Genomic DNA, 22207 nt, shown 5'->3' on the forward strand with positions numbered 1-22207 from the left:
CCGGCGCGAGGCTGCGGTGGGCGGGGCCTTTCTCACTCTGCGCCTGCGCACAGCGCCGCCGTTCGCTCTAGCGGGCGGAAACGGATGTAACTGAAGCCGCCATCTTGGGTACGGGGGTGTTGGGTGCCCGTATGTTGGGCGCCATCTTTGAGGCTGGCAGTAGGGGAAAGGCGACGGCCCGAGCGGCGGCCCCAGCGGAGCGGGGAGATAGAGCGGCGGCCGCGGTCCCTGGGGTTCGGTAAAGTCGCTGCTCGCCGGTAACTATAGCCGCTCGTAGACCGCAGGGGGCAGGGGAAAGGCCTCTGCCCGGCACGGGTCCCTTCCACTCCCGTCGGGGGAAGCAGGCCGCATCCCGGCGGGTGCCGGCCGGGCCGCGGCCCCGACCCTGATCCCTCCCGCGCGAGCGCCCTTCGCCGCCGGGCCTGACCCCCCCGGGCGGTGCGTTGCGGTGGGTTGCGTTTTTCCTCGGCCCCTCTGGATCTCGTGGGACAAGCAGCTTTTCCCTGCCCCAGCTCAGGCCCCGGCTCCTCTCGGTCCCGCCGTGCGGTGCTCCTCGCCCTGCCCCTCCCCCGCTCGTCGCAGTTTCCCCGCGGCCCCAGAGAGGGCTAGAGTCGTTACGGGGGGGCGTTGATTAGACTGGAAATACCACCGCTGGTCCCTTCGGAGTTACAACTTAGTGCCTTCCTTGTGTAGCAGTGCCTCTAGGGTATGTGCCGTGGTTGAGAAATCGCTCCTGTTTCCCCCATAGAGCTTCAGGGTCTGACTAACTGCGTGTACTCGGTTGTCATCTTAATTTCTCCTTTAGTTTGCTCAAAACAACACAGTTGGGTGACTTTTGTCTTTGTTTCTTAAGAATTGGGATTAGAAGATGCCTGTTTCCTCTGGTTACGGTGAAGGCACAGGAATGATATGTGAGGTGACATGGTCGGAACCATCGCAGGGGTGGGAATGTTTGGCCCAATGCTCCTTAGCAGACCTGTGCGCTGAGTCAGCTCTGGGCCTTCCTTGGAAGGTGCAGCACTGTGTGTTATTTCATCCTGGAAGAACCCAAGATATTATGAGGATAGTTGGCTTGGAAGCCCACGTCAGAACCACTGTGCTGTGTCCATTGGACACATCTCAGGTTGAGCAGCTGTGAGTTGGGTTTGTTGTCAGATGGTGGCTGGAAGGTGCCACAGTAGAGAAGTTAGTCTGGGGTAGCGTTCCTTTTGTTCTCCCTTCCCATCTCAAATGGCTGTTTCCGTTGGAAATTGTTTCTTTTTTTGAGATTACATACAGTGTTTCAGTGAGGATGATGAATCATTATTAACCTCTCAGTAAATTGCTGCCGGAGCCCTAGCAGTGATTTCAGAATTGAAAAAAGACAAGTGTGCTCCCTCCCCTGAGAGCATTAGCAACTTCATAGTACCCTTCATCTGGAAGAGGTTCCCGGTGTTTAGTCAGGCACTAAGGAGCAAGGAAACAGAGAGTCACTCAGTGTCAGTGTAGGGGAAAAAAAAGGAGTTAAGGATTAAGAGAGAGGAATTCCACTGAAAATTGGTACTCCCTGAAAATCTGTTCAGGACTGGGACTTGCAGGTCCTGCCGCTACGTGGTACGCTGTGCTCATGCTTTGTGCTGCTCTGCAAGATGGGGGCACAGCTTTGTTAAATGGGCTGTGTTACCTCTCGCATTGTTGCCTGGAAGAAGGGAGTGGACTCCAAAGTGTGAGCCCATAGCGTCTGCAGAAGACTGAGGGAGTTTTCTTCATGAAAGCAATACTTTAGAAGTGCGTTCATTTCAGAAATGTGGACAAATGCTTCTATTGTCTCAACCTTCTCTCTTGGCCCTCAGCACAATGGTGCGCTGCTAGATGCCAAGTGTTGTGCTTTAGCTCTGTTGTAGGTTGGGTGGCAGCAGAGACTTTCCAAGTGAGATACTTCATGCTGTGGATAAACAACAACAGCAAATACAGCTGGGTAAATGTGATTGTCTTCCTCTGGCATATTAGTTGAAACACAAAAAAATCCTCTTCCCTTCTTGCTGTTCTCCACAAGACAAAGGCAGGTCAGCAAACTGGAAAGTGAGAGCAGAGAATAGATGGTGTTGCTTGGTGCTCAGGTAGGCAAGCTGCAAAAGAAATGGGATGCTTCCTTTGTGCTGTCTTCTGGCAAGTGTTGGGCTCATGGCAGCACTGGTGTGTGTGCACTGAGACCCCAGCTGCTGTGACCTCAGCGTAGCTGGAATTCTTTTGCCCAGAACAAGCTTGAAATCTCTTGATCCAAAAACTTAACTGGCATTCAGGAGGAGAAAGGAAGTCTTTAAAAATGTGAAGCAAACTGCTAAGAGATGTGCTGAGTGCTCCAGAGTTACTCACTGTGCGCAGCTCTCAGGGCTGTGTGCTTGGTTTCTGGTTAGCATTTGGGCTGCTGTGCTAACAGATGTGTCTGGGGTTATCTTGTTTTAAAATGGAAGGGCTCGTAAGGAGCAGAGGGATGTGAGGTATTTCTAGTCCGCTTCATGCTCCCGTGTGAGGAAACAGAAGTGCTGAGCTGTGTGCGTGTTCCATGGTGCAGAGTCCAGTGACAGTTGGTGCCCGGCGTCTGTGCAGGGCAGCACCGAGGTTGTTAGAAGCATAGGAATCTGCCAGAGAGGAATCTGTTGTGAAGGTACTAAAGGTAAAAAGGCAGCATTTCTATCAGTATTGGAGGAGGGAAGGAAACTTTGTCCTTAAGTGCTGTTTTTGTTCCCATTGTCATGCAGTCAATCCAGCAACTAACTTGAGAACTCGACTTCTCTCTTTATTTTAGATTTGGGGAAATTCCCTGAAAAAAAAAAAAAAATTCCTCGAAAATTCACTAGTGTCTGTGTGAGTAAAAGGTTCCAACCTTTATTGACTATCGGAAATGCTTAGCTCAGAAATGTGCAGCACTTTAATGAAAGAGTTCTGAATCACTTGAATTTGATCTTCTGTCTGGCCTGGTTGCAGGTTTTACTGCATTTGGTACCTTAAAAAATACAACAACAAAACAAATCTAAAATATCAAAATATTTGATTTTTACATCAGAAAACCAACAAACAAACAAAACAAGCAAACAAACAAAAGAAAACCCTTGTTGTGGCTGAGCAGAACGTGCTGCAGCTCCATGCAGTGCTGAGTTGACCTGAGCAGCAGCAATGGGGAGCAGTGGCTGCAGTCGGGGAGCAGTGCGTGCTGGCAAACCTGTAGCATTGCTACAGTCTGAGAAGAGAACCAATTCCTTACAAACCCAAAACCAATTGGAGATGCTTGGTATCGTGCAGCCATGCCATTTGCACAGTGAGCCTTCCCCGCCTCGCCGCTTGCTGTTCCTTCAGCCTGCTGTCTGCTGCTCGCTGCTTGTGGCCCCCACGTGTCTGCACGGGGCCAGAGGCTGCTCCCAGGATGGAGCATACAGTGCAAACCCCTGTGTGCATAGACACCTTGATACCTTGTGCATGCGTGTGTGTGTTTGTGTGCTCTCCCCAACGCTGCCCCATTGCACAACATCAGTCCCAAAGGCATTTCCTGGTGCAGCTCCTCAGTTGATGGCTGTTTCCCTCCAGATGAGAGGAGCAAACAGCACCAGCCCCCCACTGTTCCTTCTGCTCTTGCTGAGCTCACTATTGCTCACACTTGATGTGTATACAGGCACATGTGTGTGGATTTGTGTATTGATACGCACTGGCATGCTTTTGCTGTACAGGTAATAAAGACGGAGGATGGTTTTTGTGGATTCTTCAAAGGTGAAGAATCCTTGAAGACCAGAAATTCCAACTTACAGAATTTGACATTTTAAAAATAAGATATAATTTAGACCAAAACTAAATTGTCCGGCTGTGGAAGACGGAGCCTCATTTTTGCAGCCGTTTTGAGTCTCGATTTTGCCTTTTAGTGCACTGGGTTTTTTCTTTTCTTTTTTTTGTGGTTTTTTTTTTTTTTTCCCTGTTTTTTTGCCTCCTCGAAGAGCTCACTAATCCTGGCTGCGTCCGCTCTGAGAGCGTTCCGATGGACTTGCTTCCTCCATTAGTTGTAAGATGTTTAAGAGCACAGCCCGTGTTTGACTTGTGGATGAGAGGTTCCCTTGGCAAAGTGAGGAGGAAAATTCTTCCTAACCTGTTATAATTAATTAATTCACGGATTCAGTGTTGGTTCGGCCTACAGGAGAAGTGAACTGCAAAGCTTTGAAGATCACTGTATTTGCTGAGGTTGTCCAGGTGGTTGAGCTTGAAGACCTGCAGCGGTCAGACAAATGTGTTGGGGTTACTCACTGCTGTCACTCGTGGTGTTGAAGGAGGGGCTCCATTGGAGGGCTTGCAGCCGTGCAGCCCAGGGACTCCGTGCTGAGTCAGGGTGATGTTACTAGAGTTTGACCAGTGTTGAGGAGGGCAATGTTTTGAAACAACTGCTCCTGAGAGACTGATTGAATGAAGAGAACAAAGCTGGGAAGACGGGTGGGCATTCCTCATTCTTTTCTGCTTTTTGGTGTTTTGCTTAGGGTTCCTTTTCAAAAGAAGATTTCACTGATCAAGACTGTAGAAGACTTTCAGTCCAAGGAAGCACGAGCCAGCTCTTTGAGAAGCACAGGAAGAGCTGCACAGAGATCCCCGAGACCAGAACTGCTTCTGTGCGCTCGTCCAGCATGTCGATTAAAGGAAATGATTGCTATTTCTACTTCTATTCCACTTGTAAAAAGGTCTGCTTGGGTTTTTTCCTTCATTTTTTCTTTCTTTCAGTTCTGAAGTTAAGAGGAATGGGTAGAATAAGTAGAAGTATTACTGGTCTTCAGCAAACTTCATAACTAATTGCATTGTACAATAGAGCAACTCGCTAAAAATGAGCTCAAAGCATGGCCAGTTCTCAGGCTGTACTATTTCATTTTCCTCTCTTGGTTTCCATTGGGTTACAGGGAGACAACTGTCCCTTCAGGCACTGTGAAGCCGCTTTGGGCAATGAAACCATCTGCACGCTGTGGAAGGAGGGCCGCTGCTTCAGGAATGTCTGCAGGTTCAGGCACATGGAGATCAGTGTGAGTGTTGGCTCCTCAGAGTTTATCACCAAACCCACTTCTCATTTCTTTAGGTGGGCTGAATGTGCTTTTGCAGATTAGGTTCATTTGCTTTGAAATGATGATGGTTCCTACGGTTAAGAATAGGGGAGGAAGCAGAGGGAAGAGAGCTCAATGGCATTGGTATATCATAGCAGAATATTCTTGTAGTTGATACCAACAGTGTTCTATCAACAGATACTAAAGAACCACATCAATCAGACAAGCATTCTGCAAGGTGTGTTAGTTTAACCCCTTCTAAACTGGTGTCCTCACCCACAGAATGCTAGGAAAGCTCAGTGAGCCTGGTGCTCCCAGCCTGCGCACTCTTCAGAGTGGTGTTTGAGTGCTGCTTTGTGGCAGTCTGCTCACTGGCACCATCTGGAGCTCAGTCTCCCTTTGCAGATCTTAGGTCCACGTTACCATCAGCTCTTCTTCCTTTCTGTCTTCAGAAAAAACGCAGCATGATTTCCTGCTACTGGGAGAACCAGCCAGGAGGCTGCCAGAAATCCAACTGTGCCTTCCATCACACCAAGGGACGTTACCTCAATGGGGTTTTCTTTCCACCAAGCCAAAGTGAGTTTGTCTTTTTTAGGTACGAAAGATTAACTCTATTACTCACAGGTGGGTATAGTGTCATAAAGAACGCCAGGTAACGTTCACTTGTGAGCTGATAGATAGGTTCAGAGCTGAACTTTGTGTGCTTCTGATACCTCAGTTTTATCTTGCATGCTCAGCTTCTCTCTGCTCCTGTGGCCTTTGCCTTGCAGGTTGTTCTCCTGCATTTAAGCTTTTACTGGGTGTCAGGGAGATGAATGTTGTGTAGGGGGGGATTTCTTTGTTCACAGAGAAGCCATTTGGATGGGCAAGTGGAGACTCAGCATTTATCTGTGTGGGTTTTCAGCCTTGCCTGCCATCTTTGTGCAGTGGTTGTAAGGTTAGGATCAAAGTTATAAATCCCTGATGATCCTTTTCTTCCTGTAGCTACGCTGCCAAGTCCACCAGAGTCTGCAGGTGACGATCCGAATGCAGCTCAGATAACAGTGCAGCAGAGCAAGCTTTCCGTGCAGTCCGATCCCTCTCCACAGTTGATGGAAGTGATGCAAATGGAAAACAAAGAGAGTGTCCCAAGCTCTACACATCCTCCCGTTTTAATCAAAGCTGCAGATGATGACAAAGGTGATGATGGTGAGTGTGGTTGCTGCTGCTTTTGATCTTGAAGGTGTTTGTGCTGTATGACTCGCTGAACAGTTGCAGGTTGACTAGGATGGGGCAGAAGCCTGGCCAGCTTACTGGGGTTTACCTGGCAGCAGTGAGCAGAAATTGTAATGTAGGAGGGAAGCTCAGAGACTTTCCTGCTGCAGCCGGTCTGCGGTGTGGATCTCTGCCTTAAATCAAGGGGGACTTTACTCTTCTGTCAGAACAGAGAAACAGAGAATGCATTGGTTAAAGCCATGTGGAGAGACTAGTGCCCGAAATGCTTTTCTCGATTCTTTACTAGTTACTCTATTCACTTAGGCTGCTTCTATGGGTTTACCAGGGTAAGTGTAGCTGTTTAAATAAAGAACCCATCTGTAGTCACTTCCATTTGTACTTAAGAATATTAACTGCGTCATTGTATGAGCTACATAAATGTGAGAAATCTGATTGAATTCCTACCGCATAACTGAAGAGACTGATTTTTTCTTTGCTTGTACAGACCAGCTTTCTAAGGAGGGAGAAGAAACAAAAACACCTGTCCAGCAACCAGCTGAAGAAAACCATCTTGGATTGCAGATAATTTCCACTACAAAATCTGATGCTGATACAAAACAAGGTATTCCAGGATTAATCAGAAGCACTTGCCAATTAACTCCAAAGCAATTCATTGTACAAACACAACAGAACATAGGGTTGCTGAATGGAATCAGCTATTTCCATGATCTTGTTCCTACCTTGTAACTTCATGTGCCTTTCAGATTAGGAAGGTAAACTCCTTTGTTTACATCATTAGAGCAAGACGAGGCCACAGCATGGAGTTTAAGTGCCTGTATGTGCATCTTTTCAACCAGTGGTGAAAGCCACATTTGCTGATAGAGGAATCTAATGTCATATGGATGGGATAAAGTAAGGGATAAAGCCTACTTTTAATATCCAGAAGGATGAAAGGAGGGCAGCAGACAGACATCAGGTCCATGGTGCTCTTAGCTGTGGGGAGAGCTGACAGGGTTTGTTCTGCATGCTTCTGAGCAGGAGGCAGTTTGCAGAGCTGTGGTCCTCAGCGTGTGCCTCTGTCCCTCAGTCTCATTTACTGCTCTGTGTTCCCAGATGACAGTTTGAATGCTGGAATAAAAACACTTGAAGAAATCAAACTGAAGAAACAAAAGGATAAAACCAAACAACAAAGTGGTGAGTTCATATGCCCTACTTTGTTATCCTTCTGATAATACTCAGATAGCTGGCACTGTGTTGGGGAATAGAGCCGTTCACAGAAGTGAACCTTTATCTTGCACTGCTGGTTTTGGAGTAGCAGTTGCTGGTGGCTGGGAGTTACGTGACAGATAGACTTTTATTTTTAGCTGGGGTTACCAAGCTACTTCAGCATGCAATGTGGTGTTTTAAATCCAGACTGCTGCTCTTCTAGATGGAAATTCCAAGAGCAATTTGGAGGCAAATTAGTCACCTCTGTTATTTACATGCAGTGGTTGTTGCATATTGGACAGTAGTGAGTAACAAATGCGCTTTGGTCTTTGTGACGGTTCTGTCAGGTTTGTTTTTGTTGTTGGCAGTGGCTTTTCTTTTTCTTGTTGTAAACACTGTCTGTTTGTTCACTTGGATCAGAAGGACCTTCAGGAGCTCCTGCTCATCGGCTCAAATCTCAGATTGTTCGTGTGCCTAAGAAGGAGAATGTGCGGACACTGGTCAGCACTGTGATGCTGCCTGCAAAGCAGGGTAATGATGAGTACCTTTGCTTCCATTTGGTGGCTCCTAAGTGGAATGGATAAATATCAGTCTAGGTAGTTGGGTCATGTTAGTCTGCTGGTACTGCTTTTTTGTATTAAAAAGATGCTTTTATACTGATAGTCCGTGGTTGTGTTGGAAAGGTTGGCACTTGTGCTCTGTTCTGTTGTAATAAAGGATCAAGAAGCAATTTCTGTGAACCTCTGGTGATCAGTTTGTTACTGCTAACTGCAAACTCCCAGAGGTGCTGACCCCATGCCTGCTGTGCAACTGAACTTAAGTGGTGTTAATGAGCTGACAGTGATGACAAAATCAGTGCTCAGGTGAAGAGCAGCAGGAGTGAGGGGCTGATGGTGTAGTAATTGCATGCAGCTCAGGAACCAACTCAAAACCATAGTAACTTGGAAATGAGAAGAAAGAGCCCAGGAGGTGGTGCTGCACAAAGAGCTTTGGAGCCACTGTGAAGAGGCTGAGGAATTTAAAGTGAGGAATGAAACAATTGGGACTTACCCTGAGTGCATTACAGTTGCAATATTATTTTGTGTCAGGGCTGTCAAAGTGGTGTCTTTTGGTTGTATTTGTTTTGGGTGGGAAATGGGCTCACAAGACAGTAATTCTGTTGGTTTCTGTCAAATAAGCACTTTGTTTTTCTTTGTTTTAGGGGAGGTGCCTGTGATTCGACTGAATATTGCTGATAAACCTGGAAAACAGGAATCCTCTGTAGGTAAGGGCTGCTTGTGAGCTGCTGTTTGGCTGCCTCCACGTAAATGGGAGGGCACTGCTGAAGCAGGAGGGAGGAAAGTGTGTCGTGGGTCTGTGATGACTCCAAGTGGCACACAAGTGTAGCAGCTGAAAGGTGAATTTGAGAACATACACTTGGAGAAACCAAAGTTTGTGGTTGACTTGTAAAAATCTTTCTCCAAAGGAATTATCTTAGGAATGTTGTTGTTTTCTCTCTGTAGCTGATGTCAGTGGCCTTCCGCTGAAGCGCAGCCTCGTAGAAAGGCTGGGGAAGAAGATCGAGGTTGACAGAGCACCAAGGAGAGGTAAATGGTCATCGGTGTTTGCTGCACAGATTCTCTAGGCTTTCTGCTTATTCTTTCCTGGGAGCGTTCTCTTTGCGTGCTTGCTGAAGTCTTCATCACTGGGATTTGAAGTTCCTTTCCCTGCCCCGTTTTGAAACGTGAACACAGAGCTGGCATTTATGCAGCATCCCTGGTTTGTTCCGTTCTGTAGTTCAAGGCATGAAGTCTCTGAAGGAGAGACAGGGACATACTTGTGCTCAGATAGATAATAACTATTTCCTTCTCATGAATTTAGACCACTTCCACAGAGCCCTAAATGTTAATTTGAAAGGGAAAAATGGGACTGGTTTTCAAAATATAGGACAGGTGGCTTAGAAGAGAAAACTGCAGAGTGAAGCTGTCCTGTGATGCGTTGTTGGGAACACGTATATTCTGTAATATTATGACAAATCTGGAAACTTGAGCTCTCGTTGGAATTTCTTGTAATCCTTATGCTTCTCCTTTCTTGATGATGACAGAGAAGGGTGCCAAGCCAGCAGGGGAGATCCATGTCAAGACTCTGGAAGAGATCCGTCTTGAAAGAGCGAATCAGCGAGGAGAAACCCCAGCTGCCCCCCAGGCAGAAGGGTGCTGTAAGGTGGAGGATCCCAGCTCCGGGGTGAGGCCTTCCCCTGCAGTTCACATCAAAACCTTCTCGGAAGCCCTGGCTGAAAGGAAACACAAACGACTGGAAGAAGAGAAGCAAAAAGTAGAAGAGGTTCTTACTGAGAAGAGATCTAAGGATAAGCGCAAGAAGAAGAGAATTTTCCCTCCACCTGAGCCTGGTAACGTGAAACTGGAAGAGCCACCGCGTAAAATCAAGCGATTGGAAGAAATGCATATTAAAAGCTTGGAAGAAATCAAGCAGGAGAAAGCCCTGCGGATGCAGCAGAGCGGGGAAAGCGTGCCAGCAGCAGCAGCCCAGCCTGGGCCTGCCCCAGAAGGGAGGAAGTTGCAGCAGATCGCAAAGCCAGCAGGTAACGAGGTGCTTCACTGTCTGCTCTGCTGAAGTGCTTCCCCTGTCAAGCAAATGGAGTTTGCTTAGAATTGCCTGGGCTGTTTCTTACCAAATGCAAAGGCAGGAAGTGCCAGGATGTCCATCCATGTGTTTTTCCATTGAATCCGTGGTGTCTGCCTGCTTCATTCTGGAAAATTCATTCGCTGTGAGGTTTTGTAATTCAGTTTCTCCTGTACTTTTTTTCTGCCATGTTTTTGGTGTGGCATGTTCTGTGTGTTGATGCCAAGGTTACCTTCATCTTTGGCGTGTTGCTTAGTTTAATATGTAAATGTGTTTGTAAAGCATGGATTGACTCCTCAACATGGGGGCCAACCTCTGTCAGAAAGGTCAGGGGGGTGAGTTATTCATTGGGGAGGTGAGAGAGGCTTTGTGAAGAGACAGCATGTGAAGGAGGGAAGAGCTTGGATACTGTATGGACTGCGAGATGTCGCCTCTCTCGTGTTCTTTGTTATTGAATGTGAGGAAATAAGCACATGGAGGAAACACTGGCACTCAGGTTTCTTTCTATGCTTGCTGTTGACCAAGTGATTTTCTTTTTCCTTGTTTTAAAGCACCTGGAAGAGAAGAGATTACTGAATAGGTCCCTCAGGCTCTTGGGCCCCGTGTTGGGTAAGGCTCAGGCGTGCTGAAGGAGAAAGCGCTGCAGAGGAAGATCGCCTGAGCAATCATTGAACTTTGTCTTCCTTCTTTCCAGACTGCTGCTCCAGCCCTGCCAGAGGTCAGCTGCTCACAAGGCTGTAGAAGAAGATGACTTTGAAAAGTTCATCTCAGAAATCTTAGCAGGGGAACTGGAAGCCAAGTGCAACGTGTGTGAGAAGCCTTGGGATGGCAAAGCCAGCAGCCCCATAAAGAGAGCAAGGAAGCGGAAGGCTGCTGAGATCTCTCCTTCTGCTGTGGCAGCTGTGAATCCTCAGAGAAGCACTGAAGAAGAGGAGCCTCCAGCTAAAAAAGCTAAAATAGCAGCTTTGGTAAGGAGGGGAGGAAGCATGAGTGCTGCCCTGGTCAGGCTTACTGTTAAGGTCCTTCAGGAGCCCCTTGGCCCCATGTTGGGTTAAGGCTCAGCAGTGCTGAAGGAGAAGTGCTGCAGAGGAAGGATCTCCTGAGCAATCATTGACTTTGTCTTCCTTCTTCCCAGACTGCTGCTCCAGCCCTGCGCGAGGTCAGCTGCTCACCAAGGCTGTAGAAGAAGATGACCTCGAAAAGTCATCTTCGGAATTCTTAGAGGAAATGGAAGGACAATATGACTTGGAGCTGGAGAAGGACGTGGATGAACTCCATCTTGAACTTTCTGAGATGATTGATAGTATATCTGAGTAGTCTTGTAGTATATATATATAAATAAATAAAATTTAAAAGGCTTTCACAATGAGTCTTAAAGACAGCTGAATGGTAAAAGATTGGCAGAACCTCGCCATATGTCCAGAGTTTCCTGCTGGTCAGAGTTGAGCCCTGTGTCCATTCCCTGCTCCTGCGAAAGGTTGGCTCCTTCATTCAGCAGCAAGGACAAGCAGTTCTGTTGACAGCCCAGAAGGACGTCCATCTGTGTGCTGCTGTGCCTGGCAATTGATCTCCTGATCAGTTGACGCCTCCTGAAGTCTTCAAACCTCAAGCTCCTTCCTTCCTCTCCCTTGCATGTGACTGTTGGGTGCAGCTGGAAGACTTTCTTGGGCTCCCATTTCTTGAGGTATTCCCTATGTCAGGCTTGGAGTTCTCAGCTCTTGATTTGTGTTGTGTGTATGTTTTGTTGTTTGACTTGATCTTTAAGGAAACTTAATACAATTAGGGGTGGATGGAGCAGAATTATTCTTTGTTTTAGACCAAAGTGCTACAAGGAATGGGGGTGCGTTCCCTAGCCTCCACGCATCAGCAGTGATGCAGCAGCAGTGTGAGAAGCGGGAGCTGCACGCCACAGCTGCGTTATTCCCCCCTTTCCCTTTTTCTGGACTTAATAAGCCTCCCTGCTTATTAGAAAGTGGATTAAGTGCGATGGTGCTGACGGAGCTTCTCACTGTGTGAGTCGGTCAGCATTAGAGAAAGCCAGCATGGAGTTCTGTGAGCTTTTGCAGGGGACGAAGAGGCGCAGAAGCTGCTACCCACCCTTGGTGCTCTTAGAAAGTTAACTGAATCGGCCAAGGAGGAGCGGGAGTTATGGCTAACCTGTTTCCTGCAGGGGTGAACCCCAGAGGTTTGAGACCAAATGAGTTTGGCAGCTGGATGTCACAGACTTCCCAGAGTTTGGGTGTTTCCGTCACTTGCATGTCACAACTGACACATGCAGTGGTTTTCTCTGGGCTGTGGCACAATCTGGACAGACCGCCATGCATTACATAAAAGCGTTGTGCATGGCCATCGCTGTCATGGGTGCACCTCATGAGTTAAAGACTGACAATGACCCAGGATATAGAAGTGCATGTTTTGGACGCTGGTGCACAGCTTGGGGCATTAAGCATATCTTCAGCATTCCCGGCAGCAGCACCGGCCAGGCTATTATGGAGTGTGCACATCAGACCTTGAAGGGGCGTCTTTGTGCGCTTAAAGAGGGGGGAGGGCTGGAGGGGCCTGAGCTGTGCCCACACGCTCTCCTCCTGCGTGAGAGAATTGGAAGGGAGACCATCAGCTGACCAAATGGACACCAATAGGTCAGGTCCTGATCAGACCCGACGGAGGGCCATGGTCCAGATTATGCACTCCTTGTCATGCGCATGGAACACGACTCTGTCGCGGGACCCCGTGGCCCTGCTGGCTGCCGGCACGTTGGGTTAAGCCGGCACCAAATGACGAGCCATCCTGTGCACCGTGAGGATCCGAACATCTCAGCACCGGTTTTGGTCAACAACTCCTTGGTTAATGTCTCCAGTGCAGCCAGTGATTTGACGTCAGCACTGGGCAGCGGCTGCTGGTAACGGCACATGAGACTGCGTTGCTCCCAATGTGCCTGAAGGTCCGAACTGGGAATCCAGCCTTCATGCCGGACTGATAGTTCGTGAGCGGGGGAGACCTTGTTCCTGGATAGTCCCCCAGTGGTGGACATTCAGAACGATTCTGCACAGCCAATATGTTTTTGTCTTCTTATTTGGTTATGGAGTGTGACATTATAATGCACACTGGACAGAACTGGATTGCCACGAAGATTCTGTACAATAGTGTTACATTGAACTTGGAGAAGTTGTAACTCCATTGTGTACTGTGCTGTTATCTTGAACTTGAATGCACCTGTTCTCTACAAGTTGACTAAGTGTTGCCATACAGCATTTCACAATTGTTAGGCAGATTGCTGTTGTGTGCTTTCAGGATTGTAGGCACTACAGCTGCATCTCTTTGGTATGTTATTATGACAGCTTAATTGTTTTTCGCATATGTTTAATGATTGATTCATTTGCGGAATAGCCTTAAATGTGCGAATCACCTTTGGAGTAACAGGGAGTACGCAGGGGAACCTTTACAGGGGCTGGAGATGATAAAGAGGGGGGAGATGTTGGGTATTGGGCAGGTGGTGCCTGCGTGCACCAGGGCTGGAGTCAGGGAGGTCACAAGTATCTGATGGGGCGGTTCTAGATTCCAGAACCCTTCCAATTGTGAGGAAACAGAAGTGCTGAGCTGTGTGCGTGTTCCACGGTGCAGAGTCCAGTGGCAGTTGGTGCCCGGTGTCTGTGCTGAGCAGCATTGAGGTCTTTAGGATCGTAGGAATCTGCCAGAGAGGAATCTGTTGTGAAGGTACTAAAGGTAAAAAGGCAGCATTTCTATCAGTATTATAGGAGGGAAGGAAACTTTATCCTTAACTGCTGTTTTTGTTCCCTTTGTCATGCAGTCAGTCCAGCAACTAACTTGAGAACCCGACTTCTCCTCTCTTTAGTTTAGATTTGGGAAAATTCCCTGAAAAAAAAAATTATTTTTTGGAAAATTCACTAGTGTTTGTGTGAGTAAAAGGTTCCAGCCTTTCCTTACTGACTGTAGGAAATGCTTAGCACAGAAAAGTGCAGCACTTTAATGATAGAGTTCCGAATCACTTGAATTTGATCTTCTGTCTGTCCTGGTTGTAGGTTTTACTGCATTTGATACCTTAAAAAAAAAAAGCAACCAACAAAACAAACCTAAAATACCAAAATATTTGATTTTTACATCAGAAAAGAAAAAAAACCAACCCAAACCCTTGTTGTGGCTGAGCAGAACGTGCTGCAGCTCCATGCAGTGCTGAGTTACAGTATTCAGGCACATGTGTGTGGATTTGTGTATTGATACGCACTGGCATGCTTTTGCTGTACAGGTAACAAAGACAGGGGAAGGTTTTAGTGTTTTCTTCAAAGGTGAAGAATCCTTGAAGACCAGAAATTCCAACTTACAGAATTTGACATTGGCAAAGTGAGGAGGAAAATTCTTCCTACCCCGTTATTCTTAATTGACGGATTCAGTGTTGGTTCAGCCTACAGGAGAAGTGAACTGCAAGGCTTTGAAGATCGCTGTCTTTGCTGAGGTTGTCCAGGTGGGTGAGCTTGAAGACCTGCAGCGGTCAGACAAATGTGTTGGGGTTACTCACTGCTGTCACTCGTGGTGTTGAAGGAGGGGCTCCATTGGAGGGCTTGCAGCCGTGCAGCCCAGGGGCTCTGTGCTGAGTCAGGGTGATGTTACTAGAGTTTGACCAGTGTTGAGGAGGGCAATGTTTTGAAACAACTGCTCCTGAGAGACTGATTGAATGAACAGAAGAAAGCTGGGAAGATGATAGATAGGAGCACAGCTCAACTTTATGTGCTTCTGATATTTCAGTTTTTTCTTGCATGCTCAGCTTCTTTTTGCTCCTGTGGCCTTTGCCTTGCAGGTTGTTTTCCTGAATTTAAGCTTTTACTGGGTGAATGTTGTGTAGGGGGGAATTTCTTTGTTCGCCCAGTAGCCAGTTGGATGGGCAACTGGAGACTCAGCATTTATCTGTGTGGGTTTTCAGCCTTGCCTGCCATCTTTGTGCAGTGGTTGTAAGGTTAGGATCAAAGTTTTAAATTGATCCTTTTCTTCCTGTAGCTACTCTGCTGAGTCCACCAGAGTCTGCAGGTGACGATCCGAGGGCAGCTCAGATAACAGTGCAGCAGAGCAAGCTTTCTGTGCACTCCGATCCCTTTCCACAGTCATTGGAAGTGATGGAAGTGGAACAGTCAGAGAATGTCCCAAGCCCGACACATCCTCCCGTTGTCATCAATTCTGCACATGGTGACAAATGTGATGGTGAGTGTGGTTGATTTCCTGGTTCTCTAGTAGTTAATCTATTCACATAGGCTGCTTCTATGGGTTTACCAGGTAAGTGTAGCTGTTTAAATAAAGAACCCATCTGTAGTCACTTACATTTGTACTTAAGAATATTAACTGTGGGCTGAAGTGTCATTGTATGAGCTACATAAATATGGGAAATCTGATTGAATTCCTACCGCGTAACTGAAGAGACTGATTTTTTCTTTCCTTGTACAGACCAGCTTTCTAAGGAGGGAGAAGGAATAAAAACACCTGTCCAGCAACCAGCTAAAGAAAACCATCATGGATCGCGGATCATTTCCATCAGGAAATCTAATGCTGATACCAAACAAGGTATTCCAGGATTAATCAGAAGCACTTGCCAATTAACTCCAAAGCAATTTATTGTACAAACACAACAGAACATAGGGTTGCTGAATGGACTCGGCTATTTCCATGATCTTGTTCCTACCTCGTATCTTCATGTGCCTTTCAGATTAGGAAGGTAAACTCCTTTGTTTACAGCATTAGAGCACGACGAGGCCACAGCATGGAGTTTAAGTGCCTGTATGTGCATCTTTCCAACCAGTGGTGAAAGCCACATTTGCTGATAGAGGAATCTAATGTCGTGTGGATGGGATAAAGTAAGGGATAAAGCCTACTTTTAATATCCAGAAGATGAAAGAGGGGCAGCAGACAGACATCGGTCCATGTTGCTCTTAGCTATGGGAGAGCCGCAGGGTTTGTTCTGCATGCTTCTGAGCAGGAGGCAGTTTGCAGAGCTGTGGTCCTCAGCGTGTGCCTCTGTCCTTCAGTCTCATTCACTGCTCTGTGTTCCCAGATGACAGTCTGAATTTTGGAATAAAAACACTTGAAGAAATCAGACTGAAGAAACAAAAGGATAAAACCAAACAACAAAGTGGTGAGTTCATATGCCCTACTTTGTTATCCTTCTGATAATACTCAGATAGCTGGCACTGTGTTGGGGAATAGAGCTGTGCAGTGGTTGTTGCACATTGGACAGTAGTGAGTAACAAATGCGCTTTGGTCTTTGTGACGGTTCTGTCAGGTTTGTTTTTGTTGTTGGCAGTGGCTTTTCTTTTTCCTGTTGTAAACACTGTCTGTTTGTTCACTTGGATCAGAAGGGCCTTCAGGGAGCTCCTGCTCATCAGCTCCAATCTCAAACTGTTCCTGTGCCGAAGAAGGAGAATGTGCGGACACTGGTCAGAACGCCTGCCTGCAAAGCAGGGTAATGATGAGTACCTTTGCTTCCATTTGGTGGCTCCTAAGTGGAATGGATAAAATTACAATTGGGACTTACCTGAGTGCATTACAGTTGCAATATTATTTTCTGTCAGGGCTGTCAAAGTGGTGTCTTTGTTTTGGTGGGAAATGAGCTCACAGGTCAGTAATTCTGTTGGTTTCTGTCAAATAAGCACTTTGTTTTTCTTTGTTTTAGGGGAGGTGCCTGTGAGTCAACCGAATACTGCTGATAAACCTGGAAAACGGAAATCCTCTGTAGGTAAGGGCTGCTTGTGAGCTGCTGTTTGGCTGCCTCCACGTAAATGGGAGGGCACTGCTGAAGCAAGGAGAAAGTGTGTCCGTGGGTCTGTGATGACTCCAAGTGGCACACAAGTGTAGCAGCTGAAGGTGAATTTGAGAACATAACACTTGAGAAACCAAAGTTTGTGGTTGACTTGTAAAAATCTTTCTCCAAAGGAATTATCTTAGGAATGTTGTTTTTTCTCTCTGTAGCTGATGTCAGTGGCCTTCCGCTGAAACGCAGCCTCGCAGAAAGGCTGGGGAAGAAGATCAAGATTGACAGAGCACCAAGGAGAGGTAAATGGTCATTGGTGTTTGCTGCACAGATTCTCTAGGCTTTCTGCTTATTCTTTCTCAGGAGCGTTGTTGTTGGGAACACGTATATTCTGTAATATTATGACAAATCTGGAAACTTAAGCTCTCGTTGGACTCTCATTTAATCATTATGCTTCTCCTTTCTTGATGATGGCAGAGAAGGGTGCCAAGCCAGCAGGGGAGATCCATGTCAAGACTCTGGAAGAGATCGTCTTGAAAGAGCGAATCAGCGAGGAAACCCCAGCTGCCCCCCAAGGCAGAAGGTGCTGTAAGGTGAGATCCCAGCTCCGGGGTGAGGCCTTCCCCTGCAGTTCACATTAAACCTACTCGGGAAGCCCTGGCTGAAAGGAAACACAAAGGACTGGAGGATGAGAAGCAAAAAGTAGAAGAGCTTCTTACTGAGAAGAGAGCTGAGGGTAAATGCAAGAACAAGAGAATTTTCCCTCCACCTGGCCGGGTAACGTGAACTGGAAGAGCCACGGCGTAAAACATTCAGGGAAGAAATTTCATATTAAGAGACATTTGGAAGAACATCACAGGCAGGAAGAAAACAAACCCTCTCGAGTGCAGGGCAACAGTCCATCATGTCTCACTGCTCACCATGTGCCACCATCATGAGTGCATTCCTACCTTCCTGCCTTTGGTGAAGAGCTGCAGCCATGTTTCACAATCCTGATACTTTCAATGGCTTTCCCAGACAGCTTTGCACTCCTCAAACTCAGAATTGATCTGATTGTATCTGGCAGTGAGGCAGTAACCCTGCTGGCACCAGGTACAACTTGTGAGGTTAACGTGGGGGGCACTGGATACAAAAAGGTCACGATGGCTTCGTGTTCAATGAAATCAGACTGTGGGTGGATGTTGTGTAGGGGAACAGGAATGACTTTCTGTTGCTCAAATAGAATGTGGTAGGTAACAACTCCAGTACTGCGCTGATTTAAACGAGCTTGCTTTGTTAATTGCACACGTTTGAAACAGTGTTTTCACAGCAAAGCATGGATCTTGTTATATGCAGGCATTTATGAAAGGGTCAGTGACCCAAGTGACAGGAATGTACTGTTCCAGGTGCAGCCGTTTTTGCAATATCTCCAATCTGATTTCCTTCATACACTCCCCCTGGTGTTTGTTCTTATTTTGCACTTACTTTATTTCTTTTTAGCCCTGGGATCAGAGTACACCAAATTCTAGAGCTCAAGCAAAGAGCCTTGAGGGGGCAATAAAGGAGAAGCTGCAGCTGAGACAACCAAAGAAGCTGAAGAAGGAAGTGGCTGCTGTGCCGGCTGCTGCTAAAGAAACAGTCAAAGGTAAAAGTGCAGAGCTTAGCAGTCCTGAATCCACCCTTCATGTTCAGCTTATCAGCTTGCAAAGGCCTAAGTGAAATCTCAGCACGGTGGGCAACAGCATTGCCAGGGAAACCATCAGCCCAACCTCAGGAGCAGAGAACTATGAATGAGTGTTGAGTGTGAGGTGGTCCTCGGAAGTAAAGGGACCTGAGTGCTCATGGTGGGTGCATGCCTTTGCTTAGTGCTAGAAAGGGAAATGCTTATTTTCTTAGTTCACTTGTGTTCCTTCCAGCCAGACTTCAGCTTGAGAACGAGACAGACAGTGGCACTGAGCTGCAGACTTACCTGTGTGATAAACCCCTGGATGTATTTTGTGGGTCTGTTGTGGCTTGCACAGCGTCTGGTTGCACACTCTTGTCTGTAGCTCCTGCTTTTTCCTTTCTCTAGAGGGACCATGTATTGCTTTCTCCTGCTGTGTGGCTGTTTCTGTTGTCTGGGTTATAATTGGGTGTAGCTGTGCAGTTTCTTTGTTCCTTTGGTCGGACTGTTGGTATGCAGCACTTACTGTGGAAGATATTGCTGAAAGTTGAGGAAAGAGCAATGTAATTTTTGCTGGCCAGATGTATTTAACTGTGGAGAAGGGCTGTGGGAATGATAGGAGAACCTGGACTCCTCTCGAGGCACAATTGTACCAGCTCTCTCTTCTTCCTGTAGCCAAGGGCAAGGTGTGTGTGAAGCCCTCGGATGGGAAAGCCAGCACCCCCACGAAGCGAGCAAGGAAGCGGAAGGCTGCTGAGATCTCTCCCTCTGCTGTGGCAGCTGTGAAGCCTCTGAGTAGCACTGAAGAAGAGGAGCCTCCAGCTAAAAAAGCAGCTTTGGTAAGGAGGGGAAGAAGTGTCAGTGCTGTCCTGGTCAGGCTGATACTGAGATACAACTGCTGCAGAAAGTGTGGAGAACTGAAATGTTCTGCAGGTTTCCTTTCAAAGCAGTCGCTGTGTGCAGGATGCTGGATGAATGGCAGTGTGTGCACAATGCTCTGCAGCCCTGTGATTCCTCTGTGGTGTGAAGGAATTTGTCCATTAATGCTGCATTGTTAAAAAGACCTGAGGTGCTCTGCAGCCTTCACGTGGTTGTTAACATCCTTCAGGAGCCCCTTAGCCCCCGTGTTGGGTTCAGGATCAGCAGTGCTGAAGGAGAAGCACTGCAGAGGAAGGATCTCCTGAGCAATCATTGACTTTGTCTTCCTTCTTCCCAGACTGCTGGTCCAGCCCTGCCGGAGGTCAGCCTGCTCACCAAGCCTGGCGTAGAGAAACCCCCCAGCAGGTGATGACCACAACTTCTTTTTCTTAAGCACTTTGTCTTTCCATGAGCCATCAACTCTTTGGTGTGTGGGAAGGATAAGGGGGTTGGGCTCAAGACTGCCAGAATCCAACAAAAGAATTAGTCGTCATGAGAAATTTTCTAGCACTTTGCAGAGATGTTTGTTTAGATGATTTTCTTAAAATGCTGCTAGTTGGAACAGCTTGTTTGCTGGACCTCAGTTGCTGTGTTCTCTCAGATAAATCCCCACTCTGACAAACGTCCTTGTTAGTGTATGAGCTCTGTGGGCAGTCCTGGGTTAACGAATGGTGCTCCCTATGTACATTTGAGGGTAACTGGTTTAAAGTACTGCTCAGCAGAAAACATATCTCTAATTAAGAGATGTTGTGCACTGATTGTTGTCCTCCTTGTTCTCCCAAGCCTTGAATTGCAACTGGGAAGCCAAGCAGACTCTGTGGAGCAGTCAGAGGACTCGAGTTCAGCTTCAGCTTCTTCCCAGTCAGTGGCCAAGGCGCAGCAGCTGAGCTCCACTGGGGCTGGGAAGACCCCCTTATCTGTAGAAGATGACACTGAAAAGTTCATCTCGGAAATCTCAGGAGGGGAAATGGAAGCAGAAATTGACTTGGACCTGGAGAAGGATGAGGATGATTTCCTTCGTGAACTTTCTGAGATGACTGACTGTTGAACTGCATAGTAGTTATTATAGTATGTTAAAAAAAAACAACAACAACAAAAAAAACCCTTTAATTTAATAAAAACCTTTTCTTTTTGGTTGGATACCCCAGGGTGATACTTTACTAAAGGAGGCTTCACAATGAGTCTTAAAGCACAGCTGAACTGGTAAAAGATTGGCAGACTGCATTCCATTGTCCTGAGTTTTCCTGCTGGTCAGAGTTGAGGCCCTGTGCATCCATTCCCTGATCCTGGTTGGCTCCTTTCAGCAGCAAGAGGACAAAGCAGTTCTGTGACAGCCCAGAAGGACGTCCATCTGTGTGCTGCAGTGCCTGGCAATTGATCTCCTGATTCAGTGACGCTCTGAAGGCTTCAACCTCAAGCTCCTTCCTTCCTCCTCCCTTGGCCATGCTCAGCGTTGGGTGCAGCTGGAAGCTTCTTCGGTGCTCCCATTTCTCGGGCAGTCCCCATGTCTAGCCTGGAGTTCTGCCAGCTCTTGAGTTTTTTTGGTGTATGCTTTTGTTTATGACTTGAATCCTTTAAGGCAACTTAATGACAATGTGGGGGTGGGAGGGAGCAGAATTATTCTGGTGTTTTGGACCAAATGTGCCACCAAGGATGGGGGGTGCTCCCTGCCTTCCAGTTATCAGCAGTGATGCAGCAGCAGTGTGAGAAGCGGGAGCTGCACGCCGCAGCTGCGTTATTCCCCCCTTTCCCTTTTTCTGGACTTCCAGTGCTGTTTGCTGGCAGAGCGCGATGCTGTGCCAAGCAGCTGCGTTCCTCTTGTCTGCAGCAGCAGGTGGGGCTGTTGGGGATCGGCTGTGGCTCCTATTGGCTCCCAGAACTGCTCTGTGCTGAAGCTGCTGTAGCAACACGGCGATGCATGAGGGCAGCAGGGAGCAGTGAGCAACTGCAACCCTGTAGGGCCTTTTGGGCCAGCTGTGCTGCGTGCCCTGCCTCTGCCCATTGCTTTCTCTAGCAGGTATCTTTGCAATTGTTTTCTTTACTTGTAGCAGAACTTTAGGCTTTTCCTACTGTGACGTGTGATGCCATTAAGGGGCTCTCAGGCAGTCACTGCCGTCAGCGGAGTTATCAGTCATTGAGTTGATTGTAAATACTTTCTTTCTGGAAGCCAACACGTGTGCGCTTCGCTTGTCTCAGTTCAGAGTGCAGCCATCCCAGCCCTGCTGTGGGCACAGTGCAGCCCTGGCCCTGCTGGAGGACGCCGTGGTGACTCTGTGCTTCAGCAGGGTATTGAGTGGTTTTCTGCTGACTCTGGGTGGGACTGTGCCCATGTCGTGTCTGCCACTGTTACTGTAAATATTTTATCTTTTCCTTTTGTATTTGCCTTCTATTTAAGATATTGTATGAACGTAGTCAGGCTCCTCTGTTTATGCCGGCGGCTCTCAGCTGTGTTTTTAAATAAACCTGGCACAGGACAGCAGTGCTGTACGTCTGCCTGCAGCTCTTGGAGGGAGCAGGAGGGGAGCCAGGAGTGCTGCTCCAGCAACATCCTGGTGCTGCTGCCACCAGGGTTACTGCTGTGCTGCTGTTATGAGCTCCATGGAAGAGATGAGCTCCAGCACGGCCTCCTCACACTTATTTGGCTCTGAAGCCTTCAGTTGCTATTGGCCGTGGCACATTCCATGCAGTGTGAATCTCTCTAACAGACATAACTGTATCAGTGGAATTGTGGGGGCTGGGAGGGAGGACACAGTGCTGCTGAGAGCAGGGCCAGGCAGCCCAGCATGCTCAGCACCACAGCCAGGTGAGGCTGGCAGTTCAGTTACAGGT

General features: G+C 47.5%; 1 protein-coding gene across 1 annotated transcript; it reads left to right on the plus strand.

Moving 5' to 3' along the window:
* Positions 1-106: 106 nt before the first annotated feature.
* Positions 107-21857, plus strand: ZC3H11A (zinc finger CCCH-type containing 11A). The gene is made up of 21 exons (XM_032449343.1): positions 107-4215; positions 4497-4694; positions 4908-5027; positions 5498-5621; positions 6030-6233; positions 6745-6861; positions 7353-7379; positions 7854-7976; positions 8647-8709; positions 8948-9031; positions 9529-10026; positions 10619-10640; positions 10762-10877; positions 11203-11370; positions 16741-16803; positions 17037-17120; positions 17296-17411; positions 18298-18442; positions 19136-19299; positions 19677-19744; positions 20162-21857. The coding sequence occupies exons 2-21, from the start codon at positions 4641-4643 to the stop codon at positions 20424-20426; spliced, it is 2625 nt and encodes an 874-aa protein (XP_032305234.1). The 5' UTR covers positions 107-4215; positions 4497-4640; the 3' UTR covers positions 20427-21857.
* Positions 21858-22207: the final 350 nt, after the last annotated feature.

This window comes from Coturnix japonica, chromosome 26, assembly GCF_001577835.2.
Source record: "Coturnix japonica isolate 7356 chromosome 26, Coturnix japonica 2.1, whole genome shotgun sequence".
Taxonomy (NCBI): Eukaryota; Metazoa; Chordata; class Aves; order Galliformes; family Phasianidae; genus Coturnix; species Coturnix japonica.